We start from the raw sequence: 12,215 nt of genomic DNA, 5'->3' as shown, positions 1-12,215 counted from the left end.
TCCATGGTACATATCACATGCCCCACATCCTGCAGTTCATCTGCCAGGGTATTTTTATCCCTCTTCAATAAAGGAGTGCAGATGACATTAAACAGTATTATTTTCATAAAACCTTCTATATTTTCATAGAATGGTAGAATCCTAAAATGGTTTATGTTGGAAGGGACCTTAAAGATCATCTGCTTCCAACCCCATCCAACCTGGCTTTGAACATCTCCAATTATGGGGTATCCACAACTCCTCTGGGCAGCCTGTTCCCGTGTCTCACCACCCTCAGGGTGAAGAAATGTATGTGAAGCCACAGGGGGATGAGCGAATTCTGACTACAGTAATTCCAGCTCATTTTAAAGGACATTTATCTACCCCTTTTGGTAGAGGGAGGTAATGACCACCTATTAGAAACAGTGATAAAATTTCAACTTTATTTCCATTTGAAAGCATCGATTTGTCCTGACAAGAGACAATAACATTTTTATCAAAGCTTTCATTAGAAAGGGTTTCTCAGACCAAGGACTGTTTTTCTAATGAACCCAGATACACCATCTCACATGGATGAACTGTTTCCTAGGTTAGCACATTGCATGGGACACAGGAGATCTCCATCCTCTTGATTCAACTCTGAAGCATATGCAAAGCTTGCCTTCCCATATCTAAAGAGGGAAGCTAATTATTTGCAGAGTGCTTTTTCTTGTTTATCTCTGTCATCATCTTGCAGAATTGGAAAAAGAATGAAAATTCTGTCCAGACAGACCAAACAAGGGCTTTGTACAATTCCTCTGACAGACGAGTACTGAGGTGGGGTGAACAAGTATTGAGATAGAGATGAAATCCAGAAATAGAGTTACATTGCCCATCTGTCTGGGAGGACAGATGAAAATTATTAATATAGTGCCACCTGATAGAATTGCTTTTGAACAAAGATAGCCAAAACCAGCTAGATAATGCTCAACATTTGTATATCACATTAAAAATTAAATAATTTTAGAACAGCCCCACATGCTGTACTGTTCATTATTGCACTGACATGAGAAAAAAAAAAAAAAAGAAACTGAAGTGCTGAAATGGCAAACAAGGACAAACTGTCCTCACAGTAGTTTTCACAAGGTAAGAAACAACTTTCACATATCAGCATGTTTCCTCCAAGAGCTGCAGTAACACTGTTGGTTTCCTGATCCCGACAGCAGGTTCAAGGCCTTTTCTCTTCTGGTTTTCACGATGCTTCCCATGGTCATGCTCCAAGACGTTGCCGTCCATGCTCTGAGCTGCTCACCCACTTCAGCTTGTCTCAAACCAGGATTTCTGCGCAAGAAGTGCTCTTTTTCCTATCACTGGTCAGATCCACTGAAGGCAACTGTCCACTGCTAGGACTAGGAGAAAATAAATCAGCAGGTCAGATTAGATATATCATCCATGTAGGTGGAGGTTCCATTTCAAACAAGAGGTGACTCAGTGTTCTTCTGCAAGAAACACTACCAGACAGTCATCTTAAAATCTGAACCAGAAGAAAGACTCTTGTGTGTCTGAAGAAACCAGGCGACCTGAAGCAAGAGTCTGCAAAACCATTCTAGATGTTTTATGTACTCACCATTAAACCCCCAGATACAAAGTCCCATTCTGAAGCTTTCTGAAATAAGATATTTTTTTTTTTAAACAGTCGTTTCAGGTGTGACAAACTTTTCTAGCTCTCATGAGCTGAGTTCCATGTGTACACCCAAGTTTACAAAAGTGGATGACTAACATTTTCACCCTCTCTGTTATGCAATGGTAAACTTCTACATGTGGTTTCTTCCACCCAGGTGACTGACAACATTGACCTAAGTCCTTAGGCACAGGCAGCCATGGTTTCCACATCAAGCCGTGCCCAATGAGATCACTTAATACTCTTAGTAAATGTTACTGACTTGTGGCATTAGTGATATTTCCAGCTGTTGTCTCCAGAATATTATGTTGGTTGTGACTTGAGAGCATTTTAACTTTTAAACTTTCAGTCCTGACCTATAGCCTGATCTTTTGTACCTTTATGTTATTTGGATCGCAGATCTGTAAAAGTGGAAACTATAATCTCCATTTATTAAATATGGAACAATCTCAAATACTTCCCTTCTCTTTTTCCTCTATCATGTAGGAAATAGTTAATTTCAGCACAAGTTTTGAGGTTGGTCTTGTTACTAATTTTTTATTTTTATGGGTTTTTTGGGTTGTTTTGTTGTGGAAGGGGGTTTGTTTGGTTTTAAGAGTGGACCTTCTGCATTGTATTTAAACTTAGCACATAACAGCAGTGCTGGATGCAACTGAAGACCGAATTGGAGAGGAAGGATGCTGAGGAAGCAGAAGTTGCAAGTGACCCAAAGCGCACCAGGCAATGCTAACAGCAGAAAGGAGGTATAGTTTCCATAACCCCTTTATTTTTTCCTCATAAACCAAGTGCATTTGGACACATTGACACTAAAAGACACTATGCAGCTTTCAATACTAGCGGCAGGACTGATTAGTAAATAGACTGTAGAAAAGCGAGGAAATAGTTTTATTTTTCCAAAGTCCAAACTGAACTGACAGTTTCTTTTGGTGGATAGCAGGAGCACTGCAGACGACTCTTGTGAGACAGATAAAGGAAATTCCCTTCCATAAATACATTGTGAAACCACTAAAGCCTTGGTACCAAAAGAAATCTAAAAATAGATTAAGTTTTTCCAGCAGAGGTAGGAAACACTAACTCAACATCAACGTGTCAATTCTGCCAGCATTTTCCTAGGAAGTAACTCAAACACAGTTGTTTCCTTAAGGTTTAAACATTTCCTTTTAACGATTTGCCCTGATATTCAAAAACACTCAAGCTCTTATAGGTACACAATATTATCACCAAACATACTGACTGGGGTCTGAGTGATTTCCATCCTGAGCTGACATCCAGCTGGAATTAGAACAATCCTCTGATATCCTAGAGCAGCTCTGCTGTCATACAGATCCATGTTTTTGTGAAGGCGACAAACAGGTCATTACATCGGGATTTTGGACTCCTAATTCTGTTCCTTACTTAGGCAGTAACCTTAAAGTAGATCTGTTTTGCAGATGGGAAAAAAAGTCATGGGCATTCTCTGTCTGATGGGCTTTGATACCTACAGGTGAAGAGAGTAGATTAAAATACCATTTTTCTTTCTGTAACTGCAGCAGTAGGTTCACAAAAATCTATGGTTTGCTACTTCTAATATTTAGAAGCTTGATAGCCTCAACATACTTCGAAATACCTGTATACCCTTCAGCAAACACTTGCCATAGAAAAATGTTAAACTAGGTATGATTTACTGCATAGTTCCACTCTCTCCATGTACAAATAAGAAGGTGCGTAAGTTGGTATAAATTTTAAATTAAGCCATTAAAGGGGAAAAAAATAATCCTCACCTTTGCTAGACTACACTTTCGCTTTGATGAAAGACAGTTCTCTCTTAAGGCTTCTCTCGTCTGTAGATCAAAGAAAAAAAAAAAAATTAAGGGGAACAGCTTCTCCAAGTGTAGAAGATGTTAATATAATCCAGAATAAGTGCTGAAGTGATCCTAGTACCTTTCTGTCCAGAAGTGTCCCAAACAACAGGATGAAGAATCCCTAAAAAATTGCAAAAATAGTTAACAAAACCAGAATAACCACATGATGTTTCTCAAATGTATCTAGATGCTATTTCCTTAAGGACAGATAAAATAATGTTTTTATCATTGTAACAGATCTCAGGACCTATAACTCAGAAGACAATAATGTGCAAAATGAGTCTACCCACCCAGGTCACATGGGCTCCCTGGGCATGTCAGGAATGAGTCTATAACAGATGCTAATCCTCATTATTAACTGGGCTGATGGGTTACATACCAGGACTTTCTCAACCCACTCAGTAACTGTATTAGCCAAGAAGAGCTTAGGCAGCCTGGGTATACAACAGGATGTCAGGCAACATTGGATGTTTATGCTGATGAGTTAAACAAAACCATCGTCAATGGCAAGCGAGAATTTTCTGTGTACTTGTTAAGTGATAACATCTTTGCAGTTACTGGACATTAGACATCATATTTTATGTTTAACACAAATTCAATCATAGAATAGTTTGGGTTGGAAGGACCTTCAAAGCTCCCCCAGTGCCACCCCTGCCATGAGCAGGGACATCTTCACCAGCTCAGGTTGCTCAGAGCCCCGTCCAACCTGGCCTGGGATGTCTCCAGGGATGGGGCATCCACCATCTCCCTGGGCAACCTGGGTCGGTGTTTTACCACAGCCATTGTAAAAAATTTCTTCCTCATGTCTGGCCTCCTTTAGTTTAAAACCATCACCCCTTGTCCCATCTAACAGACCCTGCTAAAAAGCCACACTTTACACCGACTAGTTTGTTCCCGTACCCATCTGCAATGCCAATGCAGGATGCCTAGTGCATGTACCATGTGAAACAGTTGAGCTGAAAGGAAAGCTTAGATCCCGTTTGTCATGCACAACGCATGCTGCCAGCCCCTCTTTGATCTGCTGCGGTTGCCAGGGCTCAAAGTTTGAGCACATGCTATTCCCAGTCTCGCCATTTTTACCTGGAAGGCGTTCAGTAGCGCGAACGTAATGTGGAATGGCAGAGAGCGACTGTCGACAATAGTTGCTAATCCAAACCCCCAGGTGAGACCAAGAAGAGGTGTCAGAAGGGCAACGTTTTTGCTAATTCGGATCATGTTGCTCAAATCTTGTGACTTGCAGCCTTCTCCAACAGAGGATCTCCCAGTCTTCGCCACAACCACCCCTACGACCACCACGTTCACAACAATGATGCTCAGAGCGGGTACAACAAAGGCCAAAAGGGCTTTTGTCTCATACCAATTCAGCCAGCAGGCTCCGCTCCTTAAATACCCATTTTTTGGTTCAGTAATAGCAACAGTGAGGATAGATACGACCAAGGGACATCCATATCCAATAGAGAATGCTGTAGCTATGAATACAGGTCTTGTTATCTTAAAAAAAACTAATAATAATCCATAGAGAATCAAAAGGCCCAGGGTAAACATCCAAAAAAACAAGGCAAGATAGAAAAAGTGCAGGAAAAAAGTGGCTGCTACACATAACTGGTAGTTTAGGGCTGTATTGTGCACAATAGCTGCCAAGATGAACAAAACATCAGCAATGAGAAGCGACGTAGCAATGTTGACCAAACAAAAATGGCGCATGTAGGTTATTTCAGTTTTTGTGACATGCTGCCAGACGACAGCCTCGATGGTGAGGCAGAGAGCCAAGCTGAAGATGGAAAGACCCAACCCTATGCGTGTAATGTAATCCAGCACTGCGTTTCGCAGCACGGTGGGGGACATCAAAATGGAGAAGGATTTGTATGTCCGGCGGTGATGCTTGCAGATGCAAACGACACTGCTGGTGTTGTCCGACTTCATTGTGCACGCCCTGGTATCCCATCTCCTTTCGGTAGAGTGCCACCCAACACACTGAGCCTTGATGTTCTCCAGTTTGTTCACCTTTTCGAAAATGAGCAAAATACGCCGGAGCTCTTCCGGCAGAGACACCGATAAGACCATTCCGTTCACAAAACCAGGGTCCAACCGGCTGGTTTCTATAATGGCTCCAAGCGTTGGAAATGCAATGCTGATGGCTTTGGAAGTCTTGGGTAATTTCAAAAGCTCTTCTTCTGGAATGACCAGGTGCCCAGTGATATTGGCTGTTCTGTTGAACTCCATAGAAAAATCAAAGCTCTTCCCTGAGGTATTTTTATGGATGCTGTAGCCTTTTGTAGAGATGAAGTGTTCCTGTATACTTTCTGATCCATTCCTTAGAAGAAGTTTCCCAGCAAATGCATTCACCGAATCCAGTAATATTGAACCAGCATTTCTGTCCCTTACAAAAGCCCAGTTGGAAACGATGGAGCTGTTCAGAATATGGTTTGCTATCCTGCTGTAACTCTGAAACAAACAAGAAAAAAATACGTTATTTTTTATGTTAAAAGAAACCAACTGTTATTCTACTGGCAGAGCCTCTAGAAAGGCCCATTTAAAAGTGAATTTTATGAAGGGAGTATTCTTCTTTGACAATGAACAGGTTCCCATGATCCATGCTGGTCAAACCCGAATACCTCACTAGCACGGTTACTGTCAGAATTGTCCTGCCCTCTTCATATCATAGTTCAAAAGGCGCTTGGAGAAGCAAATACAAGGCAAAAATCAAGACATTTAAGTTCTGTTCCAGGCGCTGACCCACTAAACGGGTTTGCCTACATCACCCTCCCTACATTTCTTCCCCTGCATCTCTGATTTCTGAGTTCATCAGGGAAAGATTTCAGTTTCCATTGTGCAACACATACCAACGCAGCTGTGGGTCAGCTTCTCCAAGGCTGCCTTCCCTACGGTGCCACACTTTAAAGATTAATCCTTCCTTCTACTGCTCTCCTATGTCTACAATTGCAGTTCCTGAAAACTTTTGCTTTTAAAGAAAGTAAATTCCACAGAGTATTTTCACTATACATAAGCAGGTCAAACAGTGTCTCTGGCAAAACCTGGCCCTCTCTGGACACTCTTTCCAGGTGATCTCCATGTGACTTGCAGTCACCACTTCATTGCATAGTGGCTATAAGGACAAAACACTGTATGGATGCTCCGGCAAGCTCAGAAACACCTCTTGAATCCCGTAAAAGTACATACCTGCATTTTTCCCCTATTGACATTCTCTGATAACAGCAGGGAAATCTTCTTCAGCAATTCCACTATATCTGCAATGTTTCCTGGAATGGCTGGTGAAGACAGGATATCTGGGATGATGCATGAAAAATCAGCTTGGCAGTTACTGCTCTCGTGGTCATCAGCACCAAAATATTTTGCTCCATTTCCAGGCTTCCCAAGCACTGGCTTTCCACCCCCAACAAAAGGAAGGTGTCCTCCAGCAACACTAACATGTCCTCCAGAGCTTGGAACCAGTTCATGTGCAAAAATCCTCTGGAGAAAGGAAAATAAATTTGAGAAAATTAATTAAAATGAAGCTACAGTTACAATCAGGCAAGAGGCACAGTGCTGGGGTGTGCAATGAATGTGCCAGATGGCCTGAAGTCCAGGATCAAAGCTCACCTGAGAAGAACATCTTGCTTGTAAAACACACGTGAATGAAGGGGCTACAGCTACATACAGTGCTTTATTCTTGAAATGACTTGAATAAGGTTCTTTATTTTGTAGCTGGAGGAGAATTTACAATGAATCATCTGATTGTTACAGGTATTTGTGTTGCTCCTTCCTCAGGTTCACAATAATGTATCTTTGTCTTTGTTTAAATCCACATGAAGGACGTTAACCAAGTGAACAAGGCAATTTCATTTCTAAATTATGTTTCCATACAGGAATTTCCCAAAGTCATTTCCCGTCACTTGATTTAAGATGAAGTCAAAGCCTTTTACCAAATTAATCTGTATTTTATGATCCCACCTTCTTCCCTTTGCTCAAGATTTAAAAGGTATGGAGGAAGGGGTTGGCTTTGCAAGAAATGATGAGTGTAGGTCAAAGTAACATAACAGTTACCTCACCTGAAAAAGGGACTGAACATCCAGGCTTGCGCAGGCATCTGCGAACATTTTCCACTTTCTGTCTTCGCAGACAAAACTTGTCTCCCCATGGAAGGAGGGAGAACAAGGCTGAATACAAATAGCTCCGTTATCTTTGCAGGGAATTAGATTTATACACTCATCTGGAAAACAAGTCAAGCAGATACTATTACAAGACGTAAGACGGCATACTGTGGTCCATGAGGTGAGTATCGCAGGAGCAAAGTATCAATAACTGATAGCATTTCATTAAATTAAAAAGACACATAGATATTCACTGTACCTTGCTGATTACCACTCTTTGATTCCTTACTGAGAACCTGAAAAATAAGGAAAAGTGGAATGTAGGTTGAATGTTAAAATAAACAAGTAAAAGACGACTCCTTGGCACAAACTAGAAAAGTGATTTCAAGGGCAAAATAGTCCCTTCGAGGTCCAGCAGTCTTCTCAAGGTCCAGAATGCAGAGCTGATGGCCCCTTGCTTGTGCAGATCAATTGAGAACTCTCTACTCACAGTTTGTGTCTCTATATTAAGCCTTTGGTTGCATCCTTCAACTGAAGTGACAGGATCACACCTGCCTCCAGCACTTATTCCTCAGTCAAAAACCCTGTATTAGGCTTAAGCTCTCCAGTATTTCTCATGTTGATGAGAATACGTGACTTGTTGGTGAGACTATATGATCTACATGACTTATGCCATAAGATAGAGCTGTAGCTGTACAGAATTACACTGTACAGAATTAGCCACCTTGCTCCTCCCCAACTGGGAAGCAACCCCCAGGCAGGCGTACCAGGCTTCTGCAGGCAGGACCACTTGCTGGGACGGCATGTCCTACAACCAGATGCAATTAGAACGGCTGATCAGACCTGGTTTTTAATGCTTGGTCAATGGTCTATCATCTACAACCAGCCAAACCTTTCAGTCTGGAAGCAGAGCTTGGCTACACGATGCCTTGGAAATCAGAGTTATTGCTGGGCAGAACAGGCCGAACAGGAGATGTCTAACGCCCCAAGAGTTGTGCTGGAGGTTGCTTGGCATATTCAACTTATTGAATACTTCAAAGTATTCTCTCCTGTAGTGATAGGACAAGGCGCAATGGTTTCAAACTGAAAAAGGGTAGGTTTCGATTAGACATAATAAAGAAATGTTTTACCATGAGGGTGGTGAGGCACTGGAAGAGGTTGCCCAGAGAAGCTGGGGATGTCTCATCCCTGGAAGTGTTCAAGGCCAGGTTGCATGGGACTTCAAGCAACCTGGTCTAGTGAAACTTACCCTGAGAGCTGTGTGTGGCTTGGCTGGGAAGAAGTGCAGAGCCCAAAGGACGAGGCAGTGGGCTACCCTCACCTCCATCACCTCACATTTGCTGCTTTCCTCCTGGAAGAACAAGATGTTAATGAAGTTTAGACATATCTGTTTTCACCTGTGAACTTAGTCCAGATCCTAGTAAGAGAGCAGCTAAACCTATTCCAAAGACTGTCCTTACTGGGTTTGCAAGGTGATTTTCAGACATTTATCATTTATTAACTTTATTAATGAGAATTATTTGTGAACATTTTCTTTAAAATAATAATTTAAAAAACTGTTTAACACTGTTACTGCATTAATAATTTATTGTAAACTGCAAGGTGGAGAGTTTATGAAAGCAGTTCAGCCTGCGGGTGCCTTTTGGAGTGATTTAAGGCAGCCTCATCTCCACTGGGTTCAATGCTGATACTCTCTCTCCTTGGGCAGTTCCTGATGAGATCTGCCATGTGAGGTAGGAAACTTGGGCCCCTGGGGCTCGGATATCCAAATCTGAGAAAAAAGGACCAGACCGAAGTGTTATTTGCTTTGCAGAAGGATTTGGGCCTCTGCTGCCTCCATGAAGTTTCCCATGGACCTTGATAAAAGCTTAATATCCTGGGGTGCAACTTGTTACAGGCATATTTGCTGGAGGAAAATAATGCAGTAAAGGGAATGAGGAGAAAATAATCTGTTACCTCAAATCTGATTATTAGATGCCATATATGTCCAAGGCAAAAGCAACAGCTGCTGTGGATTCAAAAGAATTGAAACACTGATCTTCCACCACTGGATGTATAAGGAGATTAACCCATGTACTAAAAATAATAAAATCCATAAAATGGATGCAAGGTGACAAGGCAGGACGACGGCTGGTTTTCATAAGCTGCACATGGAAGGCTCGTCGAATCACCATGGTTTGATAGAAAACACTCAGATTTCTCCCTGATACGTACTAATCAGGACAGAGGATGCTGAAACAGAAAGGGTCCTGCACTGATGGAGCAGAGAGGTGTTTTCCTACCCAGGACACCCCAAGTTCTCACCATCTGATGGCATCCAAGGGCCAGGCACACAACTGGCTCCCCCCTTTCATCTGTGGCATTTGTTCACCTCACTGTATTTTGAGATCCACAGGTTTATTACTTAGTTATGAAAAGATCATGAAGACTTAGATTGATGCACTGAATTTCTAAGTTAGGTCTAAAGGAGAACCTCATGACAGCCTCTGGAACTCAACTGATATTAGTAAAAACATTTTCTGAGTTTAAAGATAGTAATCATTAACTCTTCTAAGGAAATAAATAGATAAAAAGGAGTGAATCAAAAGACCTGGATCAATATTGCTGACGAGCAGGAGGTGGCTGGGAAACACCTACAGGTTCGAGACAAAGGATTGTACTGAATTCTTTTCCGACTTCTGCAGTCGTTAGATGTTTATTGTAGGCTCATAGCCCTAATTCCACTTCACAGCTGGGAATCATTGAGCTCATTATGTTTCATCATTAATGAATTCATATTCGTGTTGTATTTAATCACTGATGTAACCCCACCCAGGGCTGTTACCTTTAAGGGAGGTAGAAATCTGGGACGGCTCCAGGTATCTAAGGCTCACCGAGATACTGGCCCACGTTGCCAGCTGAGCACTGATCTCGCTCAGTTGCTTTGCTTGACTCATCATGGAAACCACCCTGTCTCACCACTGCAAGAACTTGTCAAGGTAACTACAATGCAGCAACAGAAACTTAGAGCAAAACAAGTAATACGGCAGCAAGTCACTGTCACTTTAGGGGAAAAACATGGATATACTGACATAAGGCCATGTGGAAGCATATACAGGTATTCTTGTCCCATCAAGGCATCCAGTTACGGTACTTTAGACAGAGACAATATATATCTAATCATAAACTGTCTATTGCCATTAATAGGAACACACAGTGTGGATGCAGAGTATCAGACAGTGATCTCCTGGTCTGAACTCAGGTAATGAACTTTTTTTTTGCAGAAAGGTCGAAAAAAGAGAAACTGAGCTGTTAATCCAAGACAGCACAATTAGAAACTGAACACTTTGCAAATCATCCCCTGGATGAAGAACACCTTGCCCCTCCATGCACCCATCCTTGCTGGGATTCATTCACTTTGGAAAGGCAATGGCAGGAGCACTAGGCTATTAACTTTGAGTCATTTTTAAGAAATTTTAGACATGTTACTCCTATTTTCCAGATGTTTCTGCTCCATCAGGGCACAGGTATACGAGCAGCTGAGTCGTCAAAACCCTCTCACCTGGAAGGGACTTTACTAGAAAGAGGAGAATTCTGTACGCTCAGGTATCTCCCACCCAACGCAGGAGATTGTCACCAGCTGCTGACCCTCCTTCTCCAGCTCATTTCATTTGGTCACAGCACCTCGGGGGGAAAAACCCTCAACAAGAGGGAAAGAGTGAGAAGTGAGTGGCTAGATGGTGGTTACAAGAGAGAAAAGAACCTCTTAAAAAAGTAACCTGTGACAGAACCCTACCTATTATTTTTAGAGCTTGAATGGCCACATGGCTAGCTTAAAACCCAGTAAACCACCAGAATGCACTTGCCATTGCTACCTAGCAAGTTGAAAAGTGTGCAGTAGGAGACTTTAGTCTTTAACACAGTCCTCTGAGCATAAAAGTTAAAGCTCTTAATTATATAGAATGGTATTAGTTGTATTTTTAAACGGATCACACTTGGAAAATGCAAATTTAAGTAAAGCAAGTTCTGAAAGTGATCTTTAGAGTAACTTTAGCTCTAAGAAAATATCATATTTCCTTAAAAGCAACAACACTCTGATTAGAGACCAATTAGAAAACTATGAGCAAAAAGATCAGAGGATAAGTAAGGTAACTAACTAATTATTTCCACAGATGTAAGGAGAATATAAAACTGAGGAAATACTTGCCAAATAAATGCAGCCTAAGCAGTTAAGTGCATTTGAGTTTGCAAATGAACCAAGTTCACAGACCACTGATAATTTTCAGGCAGTTCTGGGAAAAAAGTGTGATAGTACTTACTGTTTTCAGAAGTCTGGGATCTGCTGTGAGCAAAACTAACACAGGCAGAGGTGCTCAAGATAGCACAGGCGAGTGTCCGACCATCCCTCTGCTGCCAGCGTGCTCCAGTCCCACGGTCTCCCCCAGCGTTGCTTGGGCGCTCCGACACATTCAGTTTTTCCATGAAGAAATAACCTTGGGCATGAGGATGTTTCTTTTCTTGTCCGACTGGATTAACGCTGAGGAACCCGAAGATGACGTTGAAGGTGTTGCACTGCAAAATGACAAAACAGGTTACGAACGCACCCACAAAACCGCCAGGTTGCCGCCTTTGCCGTGAGTCCACAGGGATGAATCACACCTGCGT

General features: G+C 42.0%; 1 protein-coding gene across 1 annotated transcript; it reads right to left on the bottom strand.

Annotated features, from left to right (window-relative positions):
- Window positions 1–408: 408 nt before the first annotated feature.
- On the bottom strand, window positions 409–11,955 carry ADGRF4 (adhesion G protein-coupled receptor F4). Its single transcript, XM_065632050.1, has 9 exons — window positions 11,870–11,955; window positions 8,821–8,922; window positions 7,831–7,867; window positions 7,530–7,690; window positions 6,661–6,951; window positions 4,561–5,925; window positions 3,560–3,601; window positions 3,400–3,459; window positions 409–1,367 (listed from the first exon to the last, which is right to left on the bottom strand). Exons 2-9 carry the CDS (start codon window positions 8,896–8,898, stop codon window positions 1,362–1,364), a joined length of 2,040 nt encoding a protein of 679 aa, XP_065488122.1. The 5' UTR covers window positions 8,899–8,922; window positions 11,870–11,955; the 3' UTR covers window positions 409–1,361.
- Window positions 11,956–12,215: the final 260 nt, after the last annotated feature.

This window comes from Caloenas nicobarica, chromosome 3 (assembly GCF_036013445.1).
Source record: "Caloenas nicobarica isolate bCalNic1 chromosome 3, bCalNic1.hap1, whole genome shotgun sequence".
Taxonomy (NCBI): domain Eukaryota; kingdom Metazoa; phylum Chordata; class Aves; order Columbiformes; family Columbidae; genus Caloenas; species Caloenas nicobarica.
Note: the sequence above shows the minus strand (reverse complement) of the source record. Positions and strands in the feature narration are given on the sequence as shown.